Source organism: Podarcis filfolensis (genome assembly GCF_964270895.1).
Source record: "Podarcis filfolensis genome assembly, chromosome: 6".
Lineage (NCBI taxonomy): Eukaryota > Metazoa > Chordata > Lepidosauria > Squamata > Lacertidae > Podarcis > Podarcis filfolensis.
Window position 1 is genome coordinate 20,949,734 of NC_139609.1, and position 19,015 is coordinate 20,968,748.

At 40.8% G+C, this 19,015-nt stretch overlaps 1 protein-coding gene and 1 long non-coding RNA gene across 6 annotated transcripts in view; both read left to right on the forward strand.

The window, feature by feature from the left end:
• VAV3 (vav guanine nucleotide exchange factor 3) overlaps window positions 1–19,015 on the forward strand; it is a 158,511-nt gene that overhangs the window by 115,939 nt on the left and 23,557 nt on the right. For all 5 annotated transcript variants that reach the window (XR_014549604.1, XR_014549605.1, XM_083620442.1 and 2 more), the window contains exons 20-24: window positions 1,263–1,399; window positions 7,816–7,881; window positions 12,270–12,304; window positions 15,271–15,393; window positions 16,359–16,446. Coding sequence is in view for 3 of the 5 variants with exons in the window: in XM_083620442.1 (XP_083476568.1) it covers window positions 1,263–1,399; window positions 7,816–7,881; window positions 12,270–12,304; window positions 15,271–15,393; window positions 16,359–16,446 (449 nt within the window). In the remaining 2 variants the exon portion in view is untranslated. The remainder of the gene's footprint in view (window positions 1–1,262; window positions 1,400–7,815; window positions 7,882–12,269; window positions 12,305–15,270; window positions 15,394–16,358; window positions 16,447–19,015) is intronic.
• LOC310765498 lies at window positions 12,347–15,149 on the forward strand. The gene is made up of 3 exons (XR_014549612.1): window positions 12,347–13,265; window positions 13,642–14,601; window positions 14,903–15,149. It is a non-coding gene; the product is annotated as an uncharacterized lncRNA (long non-coding RNA).

The window sequence follows — 19,015 nt, forward strand, 5'->3', positions numbered from 1 at the left end:
CTTTACTAAAAACAAAACTTTTGAGCTGGTGAACACCTTTGTTCCGTTGGAAAATGCCCTTTTAACAAGACAATTTGGCAGAGAGGCCACTACAAGCAACATATGGTGGTGCATTTGGAGTTCCTTTGCTTGTAGAGTGCAATTGAACGATTGAATTACTCTGTAAATCCAATAACACTTAAGAAAAAATTAGATTTCCTTTTCAAATGATTATATCAGAAACATGGAGTGACTTGTGATTTCCTGTTGTCTTGGACACATTTCCCTTTCAGTGGTGCACTCAAAGAAGACTGATGTGAACGCACGGAATTTCTCCATATCAGCGTCTAAAGCATTACCTCATCACATCTATCACCTTTTTATGGCTCTAAAATTAGAAAGATAACCTTAAGATATAAATCTTTTACAGGGCCAGAGTTGTATGTACACTCAGGAAAGGATGAGCCTCCGTGGCGATGAAATTGACTAGTGCCTCAAGAGAGAATTAATAGGAGGACAGGAGTGAGCTGATGAAAAAATTGATTATTTTCCATTAAACTGTACGTGCTGTGCTTTCATGAACTAAGCAGCAGCCTAGAGAAAAATATTTTTCTCGCACAACCACATTAAAAATAATAATACAGGGGAGGAGGCTTGATAGTGAAAAAGGTCTCCTCTTTTCATATCTTAGTCCATATGTCAACATACAATTTGACTTTTTCTCCACCCTAATCCATTTGTTGGATGTAGTCAGGTTATTTGAGGCATTCAGATTTTGTCTTCCCCCCTCATGGCCACAATCCTATACACATGTACCTAGAAGTAAAAGTCTCCTTTAGTTCCCTAGGGCTTACTTCTGAATAAGCAATTCCTTGGACTGCACTGTGATTTTGTATTTTTTATTTTAATCTGATTTTGATTTGTATTTTCCCACTGGCATTCTGCTTTTCAACCAAATGATCCTTAAAGTAGATGATAGTAGCTGAAACAATAAAACATAGGTATAATAATAATAAACAAAACAATATACAACATGACAGCAGGAGATGACACAACAGCCAGCATAAAACTCAAAACAAAATTCTTTGGGGGATTGAAAAGAACAACCCTAAAGAGCCTATCAATGTGATGCTGTCCTTTGGGAAAGAGGGTGGGGGGGGCTCATTCTGCAGACTGTGAACTGGCCCTATTGGAGGGGTCCTACTTTAGATCTGAGTTCCTTGGTAGGGCCATTGATTTTGGATAATTCACCACATATAGCTAACCTGTGCTTTTCTTTTCAGGCTTACCAAAAATGCAAGTAATTCGAAACTATAGCGGGACACCACAGCCAGCTCCACAGGACGGCCCTCCTTTACATATCCAGATCGGGGACATAATTGAACTCATCAAAGGGGATGCACACAGCTTGTTTTGGCAGGTAAAGTACTTGGCAGTTTTAATAATATATCATTTATTACGGCCATAGGCCCATACAGGTAAAAACAACACATAAATAACAGCTTGTGCCGTAAGGAGAGAAAAAAAGCAATCGCTAAAACACCACTATAACAATAAAATACTATAAAATGGAAAGGCATACTACGCCTTAATTAGCTTGTAGAGCTCCTTGGCGTCGCTTTTGGGAAAGGACAGCAACTAGGAACCTAGCCACCTTCAGGGTCGTGTGGGTATCCTTGTCCTGCAAGATTTGGGCAAGGTGGAATTTTGGTGGGGTACCCTCTAGTTTCTGTATGATTGATCCCAACAAATTTGCCCGTGGCACATTAAACAAGGGGCAAGTGAACATAATGTGCTGGAGCGACTCCGGCGTCACCTTATCACATTCGCACACGGCGGGGGCTTGGCCCTTTGAGAACCTATGTCTCAGGACATTGGAGGGAAAAACGTTAAACCTCGCTTTGGTGAAGGCCAGTCTATGTGCAACAGTCGAAAGGGAGGAGAGGTATGATGGAACGCAGTAAGTTAAAGTGATACCAATGTTCTGGGGCGAACAAACACCTCCCCCCAGCGTATAATTTCGCTGTAAATCGATGTCATCCAGTCTTTGGCGGATCAGTCTCTGAGCAGTGATTTGGTCTAGTTTTAGGGAATCTGAGGGAGAGATTCCATAACTCAGGAGTTTGGCATGAATTCTACTAGTCCAAAGGCTAGAGAATTCATCTCGCCATAAGCATTGGGCAGTTCTGCTTCATTAGCTGAAGCTACTGAAGATGTCACTGACTGGTGCCCAAGACCAGGCCCGCTGCATCTCCTCAGGGCTAATCGGTTGCGTCTGTATGAGAAGCCATGGTTCCTACTTTGTGTAATGCTGGGGAAGTTTCCACTTAACCAACAGCCCAGCTTCAAGCCAAATCAAGTTGGGGAAAAACAATAACAACTGGTCTCCTACAGAGGTACCTAGGGTGGCTAATCCTATGAAGAGGTCATGTGCAGCTTTGAGGCTCTGCTGCTTTTAATGCATTTGGGGACGCGGGTGGCGCTGTGGGTTAAACCACAATCAGAAGGTTGGCGGTTTGAATCCCCGTGACGGGGTGAGCTCCCATTGCTCGGTCCCTGCTCCTGTCAATTTAGCAGTTCAAGTAGATAAATAGGTACCGCTCCGGCGGGAAGGTAAATGGTGTTTCCGTGCGCTGCTCTGGTTCGCCAGAAGCGGCTTAGTTATGCTGGCCACATGACCCAGAAGCTGTGCACTAGCTCACTCGGCCAATAAAGCGAGATGAGCACCGCAACCCCAGAGTCGGCCACAAGTGGACCTAATGATCAGGGGTCCCCTTACCCTTTACCTTTAATTCTTATTACAGTTACAGCTCCCTAGCATAGTAACTTCCCTCTTTGACTATAGGGGCCAAAATAAGCCTGTTCAGCAGGGTATACACCACTCTCAATTTTCTCATAACCTCTGTTCCACTCATCACTGCAGGAAGGTCTTTTCTTGTTCTTGCTTTTTACCCTTCCTCCCAGCTCAGCTCAGCTCAGCTCATATTCTCCTCTCCGTCTGAATCCCCTGGCAGCCAGCAATATCCTGGGCATGTATCTTTCTGCATCTCTCTCACTCAGGTCACCTGTGCTACTTTCCAGTCTGATGTGCTGTCATTTCCAGAAAACACAGCAACCAATGTAAACAAGCAAACAACCCTGTTTTGTTTTGCTTTTTACTGATTTCTGGGTGCGCTCCCTGCCAGATTCAGCTCTCTGGCGTCACTTGTTTCTGCAGGGATTGTTTGTTCCTGCAGGGAGCTGTTGACAACTCCTGTCATTTGAGAAGGGGCAGAAGTGACTGCTATTGAAATGCTTTGGGATTTTTGAGGCACATTTCTTTTGCGAGCTTTTGAAAGAGCGCAGTATTTGATCAGTGATCCTTACTTGCATACAATTTCTAGGCTTTTTTGTCTTCTCCAAAGGTTGTCTGGAACACTAGATCACATGCTGACCTTCCCCCTTCCAGACTATGTCGTGTGCAAGAATGCGGGAGGTGGGGATGGGAAGCAGCACAAAGAATAAAAACAGAGGAAGGCAGTACTTTTACTTGAGCTTCACTAAAAGCTGTGGATCAATTAGCACCAGAGTCTGTGTCACTTGCTAATTGCCAATCTTAAACATGTTTAGTTCCAAGTTAAATTCCACTTGAATTCAATGGCACTGGCTTTCTGGTAAAGCTGTTGAACATAGCCTTCATCTGTACCAAAAAAACCCCCAAACGCTTGTCTTTTGTTTTTACGGTAAAAGAAATCAGTGGATATTGTGCAATTGCAAAGAGAACCTGCAAAGGCAGCTTTGCATCACAGCTTACGCTATATGTTTTGTTATCTCTGAGAGCTTATCCCCAGGGTTAGGAATGCACCTCTTGGCTTGGAACAAATTAAAAAACAAACCCAAAACAAACAAAAAAATCTATGATGAAAGATAGGTTGTAGTTCAAAGGCCCAATATTGCAACTTTATTCAGTGCTCCAGACAAGTGTCTGAAACTCCTCCTTAATTCGTCAGTTTTGTGCTTCATTCGTCTTGCATTTGAAGTGATGTTACTGCTTGTTAAGAATGGAAATCCCCAAGACTGGCACATGGCAACCATCATGCCTCATTTTAGGGAGCCTTTTCATAATAGAAGGAATCCAGATCTATTAAAGCCAATCTGCATGTTCAGAATAATAATGTGGTAGATCCCATCTGGAATCACGCTACTTAAAAATGCAATCGGTGTATTGCTTATTTGAATGCAATGTATAATACTTTTATTGTGTGAAGAAAACTAGCACACCAGGGAGAGGATTAGGACAGAGTTCTTTTTAGAATGGATGTACTACTTCTCTGTACACAGGGATTTCATGCATAACTCATTTGATCTGCATGTTGATACTGAACCATTGAGAGCTGCCTCCTCCTCCTGTGGAGGAGCATCTATGATGCTGAAATTAGTCAGCCATCCCAGTTTGTGAAACGATGAGAAGGCATTGGCCTGCAGCTCCTCACTAATATAAAATCAGGAAAGCTAATTGCTGACCAGTGCTCTGCATTGCCAGTGCAGTTATTCTCAAGGGTTGAGCTGTTAATGGTACAAGAGTTCTACTATTAAAATTTCAAAACTGGAGAGTTCTGTGGACTCAAGACACTGGCAAAGGCCTAATTTTCATCAACGGTGTTAGTTCAATTACTTTTTAAGCCCAGTGTAATTGTTTGTCAGTTCTTTGTTCAGAGGTTCTTTCACTGGGCCTACCTGAGGAGGTACATGGTTGTGGGGGTGACCAGCGAGTGAAGCAGCCAATAGTTGCTTTTGTGCACAGTAAATCCTTTCCTACAGAGCCAGGATACTTTCCTAAGGATCTACACACCCCTACTGTAGTAATTCCTACCTTTACCACTACCTTTACAGTCCCCTGTGATCTCTCGTGAGTACCCAAACATTTATTCTGATACTTGAAACTGGAAATTTTTGAGCAAAGCTTATGTAATATGTAGATGTAAGTTTGGGGATGTAAATCAGGTATATGATTACTTCTTTGTACAAACCTAAATTCAAAGGGTTTTTTTTAAAACAACAACAAGAACAAGAACATTGCTGTTTCTCTACCTCTGCTGACTGGCTTCCAGAGATCCTTGCAAGGCATACAACTCGTTATATATAGTGGTACCTCGGGTTACAAACACCTCGGGTTACAAACACTTCGGGTTTTAGACTCCGCTAACCCGGAAGTAGTACTTCCGGTTAAGAACTTTACCTCAGGATGAGAACAAAAATTGCGCGCCAGTGGCCTTGCAGCAGCGGGAGGCCCCATTAGCTAAAGTGGTACCTCAGGTTAAGAATGGTTTCAGGTTAAGAATGGACCTCCGGAACGAATTAAGTTTGTAACCAGAGGTACCACTGTACTGTGGCAATACTACATGTACAAAGTTTATTTATTTATTTTTATAAAATATTTATTAGAGTTTTACAAAAAGCAGAAATTTACAGAATAAAAAGAAAACAAGGGAAAAAAGAAAAATACAAAAAATACAAAAATACATAGAAAAAAGAAAATACAAAATACAGAAAAAGTAAATAAAAAAAGTTAAAAACAAATACATTTTTTTCATATCTTGAATTTCGTTTGCTTATTTCCCTGACCTCCTCACACCTCCCTTTTTTGTATTCCCGTTCACATAGTCAGTTCAGCAAATCCTTACCCTCTTTCATTTATCTTAACTCTATATCTCAACATATTATACCTATATATTTTCATCCGTTATCAATCCATTTTTACATATTCTTATTAACCTTGTTGCTAATGCCACTTAATTTCAATCCAGCATCATTTTAACATTCATTAATTTTACAATGTTTCTGCAAATAGTCTTTGAATTTCTTCCAATCTTCTTCCACCGACTCTTCTCCCTGGTCTTGGATTCTGCCAGTCATTTCCGCCAGTTCCATATAGTCCATCACCTTCATCTGCCACTCTTCCAGGGTGGGTAAATCTTGTGTCTTCCAATACTTTGCAATGAGTATTCTTGCTGCTGTTGTAGCATACATAAAGAAAGTTCTATCCTTCTTTGGCACCAATTGGCCGACTATGCCCAGGAGAAAGGCCTCTGGTTTCTTCAGGAAGGTATATTTAAATACCTTTTTCATTTCATTATAGATCATCTCCCAGAAAGCCTTAATCTTTGGGCACGTCCACCAAAGGTGAAAGAATGTACCTTCGTTTTCTTTACATTTCCAACATTTATTATCAGGCAAATGATAGATTTTTGCAAGCTTGACTGCTGTCATGTACCACCTGTATATCATTTTCATAATATTCTCTCTTAGGGCATTACATGCCGTAAATTTCATACCTGTGGTCCACAACTGTTCCCAGTCAGCGAACATAATGTTATGTCCAACATCTTGTGCCCATTTAATCATAGCAGATTTAACCGTTTCATCCTGAGTGTTCCATTTTAACAGCAAGTTATACATTCTTGAAAGTATCTTTGTTTTGGGATCTAACAGTTCTGTTTCCAATTTTACATGCACAAAGTTTAGGGCAACAGCTAGCATCCTGAATAGCTACATGATCTGTTAATTGCTTGTCTTGAGAGAACTCTTATGTTCGGTTCACGGTGGTAGTAAATAAATAAATAAATTGTGTCCCTGTCCAGTCTGCTCCGGGAATGATCTGAAGTGACCAAATTGGACATCCAATGAATGCATTTTTTTAAAAAAAAACCCCAAACTCCAGGACAGTGTGGCATTAAATATGCCCTGACACGGCAACTAGGTTTTGAGGTGCTGCTGCGGGGGTTGGGGTAGAAATTTGATTCAGTTCACATACATAATCTACACTTTCCAAAGCAACATTTGAACTGAAAATAGCCATCATTCTAAATTCGCACATCTCTGAATTTTGCAGTGCAGTTCTCCAGTCAAATAATGTGTACAAAATTAGGGCAAACTGTAAACAGAAATGCACACGTGTTAAACAGTGTGTTATAGAATCATGGAATTGTCAAGTTGGAAGGGACCCCAAGGGTCATCTAGTCCAACCCTAAAGCATCCATGACAGGTGAACCTCCAACCACCTCTTTTAACATTGTACATCACCCTGATATCTCATTATACGATGGTATAAAACTACTTGTATAGTGATAGTGACACTATCTGAACCATTTTAGATCAGGTAGGAGGATCCTGGGTAGGGATTCTTGCGGAATTCAAGAATTCCGATCTGATCTGCCCTGATCTGTAGCTCCTGGACTGAAGTGTGGGGCTGGAAGGTAGTTATTCACTGGCTTATGCACTTGGAATGAAAAAATGTATATTGATGCAGAAAAAGGGAAAAATGGATTTATGAATTTATGTTTGTGACATGGACCAGATGTAGATTTATTCAACCATCTCTATTCTGGGGACTAATTTGAAATGGGGAAGGGATGCAAAAAATCTGGTGTTCACCAAATGGTGGAATTCATCCCATCACTGAAAGTCATTGCCTGCAGAGTTACAGTGGTACCTTGGTTTGTAACCGCTTTGGATTATAACCGTTTTGGATTACAACCCACTTTTTTTTTTTTGGATTACAACCAAATTTTTTTTTTTTTGGGAGGCCCCATTGGGAAAAACGCACCTTGGGTTACAACCTGTTTTGGTTTACAACCAGACCTCCAGAACGGATTATGGTTGTAAACCAAGGTACCACTGTATCTTCTTGTAATTTAGGCCAGTCCAATAGCTATGAAATATGAACAGATTACTGTGTACATGTTGATAATTGTTACATGGAAATTTGGAGTTTCTATGGATGTGCAAAGGGTTGTATGCACAATGGTGAGCTGCATGTGTTGTTTTCCCCTAATTGGATCTTTCTGTTTCTTTTAGGGTAGAAATGTAGTGACCCGGGAACTTGGTTTCTTTCCAAGTGATGCAGTAAAGCCTTGCCCTTGTGTAAGTAGACCCATGTAATTGTGTTTGTCAGTATAATTGTTTTCACAAAAATGTTTGCAGTGAGCTTGCCTGGTTCGTTCCAAGGTTTTTATTAATCCTGCCTAGTGGGATTTACATTATTTTTGTGATTCTTTTTGTTTACATGCTACACTTAATTTTATTTAAAAATGTAACGTGGTTATGTTCTTTGTTATTGGACTTAAAATTGAAAGTCAGAAGGAACCCTGCACAAGAGACAGGCCTAACTCGTCAGAATTTAATAAGTTAAATTGTCTAACTAGTTTTCAAATGAAATACAGTGAAAACCTACAATAAATGTTTTGTGCAATAAAGCTGCTGTCTTAAAAGTGGGGCAAGAACACTCCATTTCTAATACATTCCCCAGTCACCTTGGGTTATAGAGAAAGGTTAGACCATAATAATGGACTCAGAAATACATCTGAAAATGAGAAAAGCTATCAAACCAGAGCTCTTGGCTCATTTTGTCATATGTCTGCTTGGTTTGACTTTCCTAGATCCCTTCTCCTTCTTTCCTATCAAAGGCATGCATCACCTCTGAATGTTTTAAATTGCCCACGACTTGCAGCTTGTGCTGTTATAATTTTATCTGCCAGCAAAGCTCTGCATGAGTCAGCTCATTTTATACCAGGTTTGTAGAATCAGACAGTTGGATTAGGACTGGAAGGAGCAACGGTGGTGACTCTAGCTATACGCTGTAACTTTGGACAAAATCCCCCCACCCCCCACCATTCTTCAGTTGCCCTTGGAATGTTGACTTCAGGATACTATAGTCACACAGTAAGTTCTCTGAAGAAATGTGACTCAAAGGCAAATTGTTCCTCCTGGCTCAAGCTAGAGATCCATGCCACAAAGGGAGTTTTTAAAGGAAGTTTCCTTGAAGGTGGGGAAACCTAAATAACATGTTAAGGTAGAAATGACTAAGTGTGAGCCATTTCCATTACCCAAGTCTTTCCAATTTTACTGTAGTGGAAACCTATAATAGCGGGCAATTCCATATCTGATTTTTTAAAAAGGATCCAGTGAGGTTAGATTTATAGGAGCCACTTTATGACCACAACTGAAGCACCAGAATACAAATCACAACATAGAAATCGTAAGTATGTCAAATTCCGGGATGAGGGTCTTTGCTTCTACAATAACATATGCAGTTTTGCAGTTATGTTAAATCAGACCTGCCATGTGTACCAAGCATGTAGGGGCTTTTTGCCGGGGCTCAAGTGCCCCAAACAAGGCCCACAGGATTGGGATGTTGCCTGCTCTACCCGGTACCCACTGCCACTTGGGCTGTATCTACACTGGTCTGGAAAAATGCAACCCCCTCCCCCCCCACGTAATATAGGTCTCAATGCAATTTCCCATTGATGATGATCGCTGCTCTACAGCGCCCTCTGATGACTCATATTTGCTCCTTGCTCCCTCTCCTTACTCACTTACCCAGAAGCTGTGAAGAAGTGGTCTGACAACTAAGCAGATGCTCAGCTCCTGGCCTGCTGATTGTAAGCTTGTAAGTGAGCAAAGGGAAGGGAGATGCTGCAACTTCCTCGTCTTGCTTTTGAATATCCTTGTTGCCAGAGAATTATACCCTAGCCACTGCCAGGGAAGCCTCCTTGCACGTGAGCAGAAGGGCAGTGTCAGTGCTGCCGGGGCTACAAGTAGCAGTAGGTGCTCAACAATTTTGGGGGCTTTCTAAAAAAAAAGATGAACAGTTCCAGTGGCTTCTTAAAATTTTGGGGTATCCTGGTTTTTACTTTTTGAAATATGGCAACCCTACCAGATACACTGAAGGTATTCAAGCGTTTAATGTAATGTGTCATTTGTTCCTAAAGGGTTCAAAACCTCCTTCTGAACTCTAGTTTTAAATTGTGAACAATCCATTTGTAGGCAGTGCTTCTTTTCATTCCTGTTCTTGAGCTTCTTCTGAAGCAAGTACATAATGTTTCACAGCTACAATTTACCTACGCGATATAACGTTCCATAGAGAGGTACACAAATTCTATTTGAATTTTGTCATGTGTGCGGCAATTGCACATGTGCTCCCCGCCCCTTCTCTCTTTTGAATCCATGTGCAAGTAGCAAAAAAAAAGGAAAAAGGAAAAAAAGGAAAAAGAAACAAAAAAAGGAGAAACACCTAAAAGCAAAACTCAGCAAAGCCCCAAAGCAAAATGAAAATTACAGCCTAAGGTACAGTTTTCAGTGAAATGCATTCTTATCAGGGAGAAGTTAAGTCATGAAGCTTGCATAAATTTGCAATATGAATAAACATCAATTTTCAGCGTATTACAGGCAGACTCTTGCTAGAAAGATAAATTGATGCTTCACCACTGTTCACCTGGAAGGGCAAAGTATAAACATTCCCTTATGACAAATGATAACGGAGATGATGAAACATCTATCAAATTTTCAGTGCACCATCGCTTTTACTATTATTATTAAATAACAGCCTTTACAACCAGCCCATATAAAAGTGCCCAGAAACAGTATAAAATACATACATCAAAAGGCATGAAGAATAAATATTGAATGAAAAATGGTTGAGGTCTGGAACATCTATACTATGGTGTGCTCTCAGATACACTGATAAAGCATTTTTTCTATCTGCAGTATGGAATATGTGGCAGCAAGAAGTCTTCTGTATTGGATAAATAACAGCTTATAATTCACTTTATTTCTTTCCATTTTTGTTGCGGTTAGTTACCATATGTAATCTGCACCATTTATTATCTCGACAGTCCTGTGATGATGATATCATTCCAGGGTTCGGGATTGTTTTGTATATTACAGTTTAGCAGATATGCCATGGCATACCCTGTACAGAGAGGAGGCGGTGGTGGTGGTGATGTTATTCACTGTGCATGTGAAATAGACAGACGATGGTGATAAATATCCTTTATTTATATCCTGAATGTGTGCAGTTGCAAAACAGTTATAAATACGTAGATCCACTAACAAATGCAATAAAACATTCCTCTAAATTAAAACTGGCAATTTTGCGCCATATATAGCAGAACAACCAAAAACAGATGGAATAGTAGAATCAGTAAACCAACCATTAAAATCTTGCCAAAGTAGTAGTCTGGGGCCCAGGCTTAAACACACCATAGTGCCACACTTGCATCTCCATCAGTGTGTATGAGTACAAGGGGAAAGAGCCAGGGATAAGGTGGGTCTTCTGCTTCGTCCTGGCAACATCTACAGAAAGCTACATCTACAGAATATCTACAGAAGCCACTTGTTTCCCAGGCAGAAGTATCTCTCTCAAAATAACTTGGCTCCTCCACCCACTCTTCCCTTTTCCCCTTTTAAATAAATGCTGTTGATATATAGAGTTTAGTACAGGCATCGGCAACATGGTGCTGTGCCAGTATTGCTGGACTACAACTCCCATCATCTCTGACCATTGGCCATGCTGGCTTAGGCTGATGGGAGTTGGAGTCTACACCATATGGTTTGGCTGGATACTTTAAACAACTCAGTATTTGTTCATGTTTCAGTAGATGATGATGATTTTATTTTTATGTGTATCCTACCTATCTGACTGGGTTGCCCCAGCCACTCTGGGCAGCTTCCAACAAAATATAAAAACCTCAGACATTTTAAAACTTCCCTATACAGGGCTGCCTTCATTCAGATGTCTTCTGACTGTCGTGTAGCTGTTTATCTCCTTGACGTACACTTGGAGGGCGTTCCATAGGGTGGGCGCCACTACTGAGAAGGCCGTCTGTCTGGTTCCTTCTAACTTCATTTTTCATAGTGAGAGAACCGCCCGAAGGCCCTCAGAGCTGGACCTCAGTGTCCAGGCTGGACGATGAGGGTGGAGACGTTCCTTGAGATATACAAAGCTGAGGCTGATCAACACCAACACTCTGAATTGTGCTCGGAAATGTACTGGGAGCCAGTGAAGATCCTTTAGGACCTTTACGTGTTATATGGTCCCAGTGGCCACTCCTAGTCCCAGTCTAGCGGCTGTATTCTGTATTAGTTGTAGCTTCCGAGTCAATTTCAAAGGTAGCCCCACATAGATGACCATTTTATTGGCTGAAGTAGGAAAATTTATTACCAAATGTAATTAATGCAGACACCCTTTATATATATAGCGGGGGGTGGGGGTGGGCATAGTCAGATTTCTAAAGTTGTCGCCTATCATAATTAAGTAGCTGTGCAGATGTATTTATGTGAACCAGTGCTGTAATAACACATTGTTTTAGTCATTAATTTTAAATAATGGGTAGAATTATAGGATTTCCTCAATTTTATGATCATTTATATCCTTGTCTTAAAGCCATAGCACAACACTATTTATTCAATACAGTACATCACAATATTATGCATGTAATTTATTTTTCTCTTTTAATTTTTTTCAATATTAGGTTCCTAAACCAGTAGACTATTCTTCCCAGCCATGGTGAGTGCTTCTAAACTATGTTTGTTTTCGGTTTTGGTGGTGTCTGGGAGTTTAAATAAATAGCCTGAGCAAAAAACCTGTTATTAATAGCAATCTAATTTGTTGTAGTTTAACCTTTCTGATCTTCTGCAGAAGGCATTTTGTTGCAATGTAGGCAAAAATAATTGAATATATGCACTGCCTGACGGCATTTTTTCATAGGTTTACCATACTTTATGATTTTGACAGTCTGTTTATACCAATTTCTCTCTCTCTCTCTCTCTCTCTCTCTCTCTCTCTCTCTCTCTCTCTCACACACACACACACACACACACACACACTAACTATCCCTTAGAGTGAAATCTAAGAATCTCATGCCAAATCTGAGATGAGACAGTCCCTGATCACCAGCATACCCTTTCTATTGTTGTTGTTGTTTTACTGCCCTTCATCAAGAGAATAAAATACAAGATAAAACTCCTCTATGCAAGTTCATACCCCTCCTTACAGGTTCCCCTGATCTCAGTTTGTGGATGAGAGAGGTCCCATAGATATTGGAGGAATAGATAGTGATGTATCTATTCAGCCCAAGTGCACATGGGAAGTAAGCATTTTGCTTGCAAATTCCAGTTTCGGTTTGTCTTTGAACCGCCTGGCTTCCTGGAACCTCCTGTTTGGTGGAAGGACTGTAGCTAAGTGACAGAGCATCTGCTTTTCAAGCAGAAGCTCCCCAGTTCAGTCCTGGCATCTCTGGCTTGGGCTGGAAGAGGTTCCCTGTCTGAAACCCTAGAAAGCATCTGCCATCAGCATAGATAATAGAGGGACCAATATTCTTACCAGTATAAAACGGGTTCCTTTCTTGCCAACTAATTGGTATTCATTTTCCAAATTTTTAACAAATTAAATCAAATTTAACACAAAATTTAAAATGGACTTTTCCACCCCCCCTTCAATATGCTTCTTTCCCCTCCCTCCTTTGCTGGTCACAATAAGATAAAGGTAAAGGTAAAGGGACCCCTGACCATTAGGTCCAGTCGTGGCCGACTCTGGGGTTGCGGCGCTCATCTCGCTTTATTGGCCGAGGGATCCGGCGTACAGCTTCCGGGTCATGTGGCCAGCATGACTAAGCCGCTTCTGGCGAACCAGAGCAGTACACGGAAACACCGTTTACCTTCCCTCTGGAGCGGTACCTATTTATCTACTTGCACTTTGATGTGCTTTCGAACTGCTAGGTTGGCAGGAGCAGGGACCGAGCTATGGGAGCTCACCCCGTTGCGGGGATTCGAACCGCTGACCTTCTGATCGGCAAGTCCTAGGCTCTGTAGTTTAACCCACAGTGCCACCCGCGTCCCAATAAGATCACAATAAGATACTTTTTCTTAATTTCTAATAGTTTTTCATCAATTCCTGTTTCCATCAACTGTGCATGTTCAATTCTTGCTTAGACATTTACCTAACTAGTTTCCCAATATAAAACAGCTTCCTATGTTTGAATGGCCATTCACAATGATGTTGATGATAAATCAGGATCATGTGTTATATGCAAGCGTATCATGTGATGCTTTCCCAACTTTTGACAACTCTCTCTCTCACACACAAAACTCTTCTAAGGGACAGGCGATTCTTATGCATCTCTGATGAAATACAGTAACTTAGCAGAAGTACTGGTCCTCACAAGCCACTGATAGGCGAAGGAGACTCATCCAGAACCTCACAGAAGCCATTAATTATTATTGCACAGCAGTGGTTATTGCAAGTTACACTATTATGTCTTGGCACATTTTGGAATGACTAAGATATTGGTTATACTGCAATGAAGGAATCTGTATATTGTACACAGCACTATTTTTCTAGGGAAAGAGGTGCTGGAACTGACTATGAACGCCTCCCTCATTCTCTTAGAATGGCAATGGTGTCTACCCAAGAGATGCCGGAACTGAGTTCCGGTTGAAAAAAAGCCCTGATTGTACCTATACTGGAATTCCTGTTCTAATCATAGAAGCAAAGTGCTATTGCATTCACTCCAGTAAGCAGACATGCCTTTCATGTACAAAACACCTTTGTAGACACCACACATGTGAAATGGTTCTGTGCATGCAGCCCATCGGCTGGAATCCTAAGTCCGCAATTGGTACGATGCAACACAGTCTATCTAGTCTTTTATATATTGTATGTGTTTGGATTATTAATGTATTTGGATGACTCTGTATGATTTTATTATCTAAACTTATGCCATTAAAGGCTAATAATAATAACAATGTAACACAGTCGAGTGAATGAAATTCCCATAATTGGATTTGCCACTGAGTATGGGCGCTGTGGGTTAAACCACAGAGTCTAAGACTTGCTGATCAGAAGGTCGGCGGTTCGAATCCCCACGACGGGGTGAGCTCCTGTTGCTCAGTCCCTGGCTCCTGCCAACCTGGCAGTTTGAAAGCACATCAGAGTGCAAGTAGATAAATAGGTACCGCTCCGGCGGGAAGGTAAACGGCGTTTCCGTGCGCTGCTCTGGTTTGCCAGAAGCGGCTTAGTCATGCTGGCCACATAACCTGGAAGCTGTACGCTGGCTCCCTTGGCCAATAAAGCGAGATGAGTGCCATGACTGGACATAATGGTCAGGGGTCCAACTTAATAGAGGTGGGTATCAGTTGCTGATGAATATCAGGACGTGCATGGTCCACCTCTAGCCAAGCTCATGATTCTTGCTGGTGCAATCATTTATTCTGTTTCAGTGCTAGGTCGTGACCTATGTGGAAGGGCCTGGGCACATGCCACAAAACCTCAGCAAATCTAAATTACCCCCACAACGCCACCTCACAAGCTGCTTGCCAAACCAGCCGAAAACCCCAGCCTTGCTTGCGATGGGGTGGGTGGAGCTATGAGCTGCTCAGCTCACGGACGTGCCCCTGCAAAGTGCCTTTGGCTCATCTGCTTAGTGTCCATTTTTAAGGAAAGTGTAGTTAGTAACTTCACACACTTTGTTGCAGGTATGCTGGAATGATGGAAAGGCCGCAAGCAGAGACGGAACTTATTAACCGGGTAAACAGCACATACTTAGTGCGGTATAGGACTACGGAATCGGGAGAATATGCCATCAGCATTAGCATTAAGTAAGTGAGAATTAATTCCCGCCTCCTGCAAATGCATTTCACCTTTCCATTATTGTTTTAGCTCTTGTGTGAATAGATGTGACCAATAGACGACATTCTCATTGCCTGCTGCAGTTACATTTTGCGAAAAATAATATATTCTGTTATTTATGAAAATCTGGATAGTTTGAGAAGTACTTTTGCCTTGTTGATACAACTCATGAAACTTTTATTGAAGGTCAGTGTTCCCTAATCCAGCACAAGTATAGTTAAATATGCAGTGAAGCGTTTTTGCTTGTGAATCACGCCTTGTGAGTATATGTGTGTGTGTGTTAGTCAGGATCTGCTGCTGCACAGACACAAATGCTCTTGCATTGCAACTGTGCTGCATTTCAGTCTGCACATCCTTCTACATCTCCCACAAAGCCATTCAGGTTCATTTCCTTGGATCTTCAGGCATCCTCTTTTGTTAGTAATCTGTTCAATGGAGGCTGTGGTGCAGTGCACTAATTAATGTATGAGTTAGGACACAAATGACTTTATGCTAGTTAGCATAAGGTGATTTAGTGGTCCATTTGCATTTTAACTAGAAAATGTTTAAAATTGATTTGACTACCAACTGAAGTCAAATAGAATATTTCCCTTGAATTGATTGCAAATGGAAACAAGCTTAACGTCTAAGGAATATTAATTTTAAATAAAGCTGCCGGTCTGTTTTGTCAATATGAAGTTGAATGCAATCAGCATTACAGGATCCCATAATCAGATCTTGCTGGGAGGCCTTTTCTAAAATCTGAATTGAGTCTGCATCTTGAGCCAAACCCTAATAAATGTGTTTTGTTAATTAGGTGTCAAGAGTGTATTGGCATGGATATACATTTTGTCTTAAGAATTTATTTGTGTAGTGGTGGGGCATGCCCTCAAGTAATTTATTGATTGTTGCTGATTAAAAACACATTTATATTCATGTTATTCATTGCCCATAGGTACAATAATGAAGTGAAGCACATAAAGATTTTCACAAGAGAATGCTTTTTTCACATTGCAGAAAATAGGAAATTTAAAAGTTTAATGGTAAGCATCAATTTTGATTTCTCTCTTTGCGAATATATCATCTAACTTTATCTTTTTGAAAACTGATTCTTTGCATTTCTAGAAAAAGAAAATGCACTGGAACAATGCTAAATCAGTCGGTATATTTTTTTACTGTTAGAATGCATGACGAATACTTAATATGGCTTCAGTGAATTGGTTAACTTCTAAGACTGTTTGCATTCACAATCCTGGTGATCAAGTGGTAATTAAAAAGTTGAATCTGTCTTCCAAGTGAGGCAACAAATGCGACAAAGTGCTGTAAAGCTGCCTACCCCCGCCACCCCCAGCCCAGTAGCTGGGTGGAAAAAGATTGCCCTTTATCAGAACACATTTCGAGGTCATCAAGCAACATGCGTATATGTTGCAGATAAACAGATCAAACTGCCTTGGTTTATTTATATAGTTTTATCCCTAGCAAATGAGTCACCCTACAAACATGTCAAGAATACAGGATATAGTCTTTCTCTATACTGCTAGTTTTTTCTTTGATTTGTCCTGCTAGGAACGTTCCATAGTTTGTGGTGTTTCATTATACAAATTAAAATATTAATAATATACTTAGTCATGCAGTGACTAGCCAGGCAATCGATCCTACTAGATGATTAGAATTATTTTGATCTGTAACACAGATAAAATAAAAAATATAGTTTACTTTTTTCTCCCAATGCGTGGATTTTGTAGCAGCAGGTTTATGATAGAGAAATGAAGTAGTTTTCATAACAATGCATAATAATCAGTGGAATTCACTGCTGAGATGGAAACTGTCAAAAAACAGTTTTTTGATGGATTGGGTAAATTCAAGGTCCGCTAATGATCCCTTTATGTTCACAAACACTATTGTCTCTCAGTAACCAAGAGATGGATGAGTTATATATTCTTGCAGTTTCTGAATTTGCTTCTCAGGGATTTGTTTGGTAGTGGTATTAGATGTGATGACTCATTCTTCCTTTTGTCCTGCTACTTTGGTGCAGTCTTAAATGGGGACTTTTCCAAAGAAGTGTGTGTGTCACCAATTCTTCCCCTTTTTTATGCAAATTGTTGTATCTGAAGTAGTCCTGAGCAATCATTTGGGGTGGAGCTTTGGTCCAGTCAAACCGTGCGATTATTGTGCTTCATAAATAACAGTACATTTCCCCTCTGCTTATTTGGTCTAAAGCTTGCCCTCATTGATTTTGCTTTTAGAGACTTAAAAGTGGCTGAATAGAATGAGAATATTGAATGAATTGCTGATGAGAGAGCAGTTTGTGCATTATGCTTCCATTGTGCAAAGCAAAAAGCAGTGATTTGAAAGAACGGAATGATTAGATGTTATGCTAAACATTTTTATAAACAACTTGGATGATGGCATAGGGGATGCTCATCAAATTTGCAGATGACACCAAACTGGGAGGGGAACTAATGCTGCAGAAGACAGAATTGGGATTCAAGATGACTGGGCCCAAACAAAATGAATTTCAACTGGGACAAAAGTAAGGTTCTACACTTAGGCAGGAAGAACCAGAATATAAAATGGGGGACATCTGGCTTTTCGGTATTACATGTGAAAAGGACCTAGGGGTCTTAGTAGACCACAAGCTTAACATGAGTCAGCAGTGTGAGGCAGCAGCAAAAAAAGCTAATGCTATTCTAGGCTGCCATCAACAGAAGTTCAGTGTCCCAATCTAGGGAAGTCATAGTGCTGCTCTAATCTGCCTTGGTCAGACCACACCTGGAATACTGTGTCTGGTTCTGGGTGCCACAATTTAAGAAGAATATTGACAAGCTGGAACGTGTGCAGGGGAGGGTGACCAAGATGACCAAGCTTTAAGAGGAACAGTTGAAGGAGTTGGGTATTTTTAGCCTAGAAAAGAGGAGACTGAGAGGAGATATGATAGCCATATTCAGATATCTAAAGGGCTGCCACATGGGAGATGGAGCAAGCTTGCTTTATCCTGCTCCTGAGGATAGACCTGAACCAGTGGCTTCAAGTTACAAGAAAGAAGATTCCGGCTATACATCGAACTGTTCAACAGTGGAACAGACTCCATCGGAAGGTGGTGGACTCTCCTTCCTTGGAGATTTTAAAGCAAATATTGGATGGTCATTTGTCATGGATGCTTAATTGAGATCCCTTCCCTGGAAGGTGTTGGACAAGACTAGCTGACCATTGGGGTCCCTTCTAACTCCACAATTCTATGACTCTATGATTTTGCTTTGATCTTTGATCTTACTTTTTAGCATAACCAGAATTCAGGGATCATGCTCAGTCTGCTTGTACGAGGAATTTCAGAGAATTCTTAAAAATGTCTCTTGCATTCTTCCCAGATCCCTGTATCTTTATGGCAGTGATAACTAATACTGTTTTGAGGAGGTGTTGCCTCCACTACAGCCTTTAAAATGTAACAGAATGAGGTGTTGAATTAAGTTTTCCAGAATAAGTTCACCCAGAATAAATGATTACTGTATGGTGTGATGGAAGGGAACATATTGATTTCATTTAGGTTTTGCTATTTTTATTCTATTGTGTTAAATTAATTTTTCCAGGAGTTAAGATCAGCCAGGCTGGCCA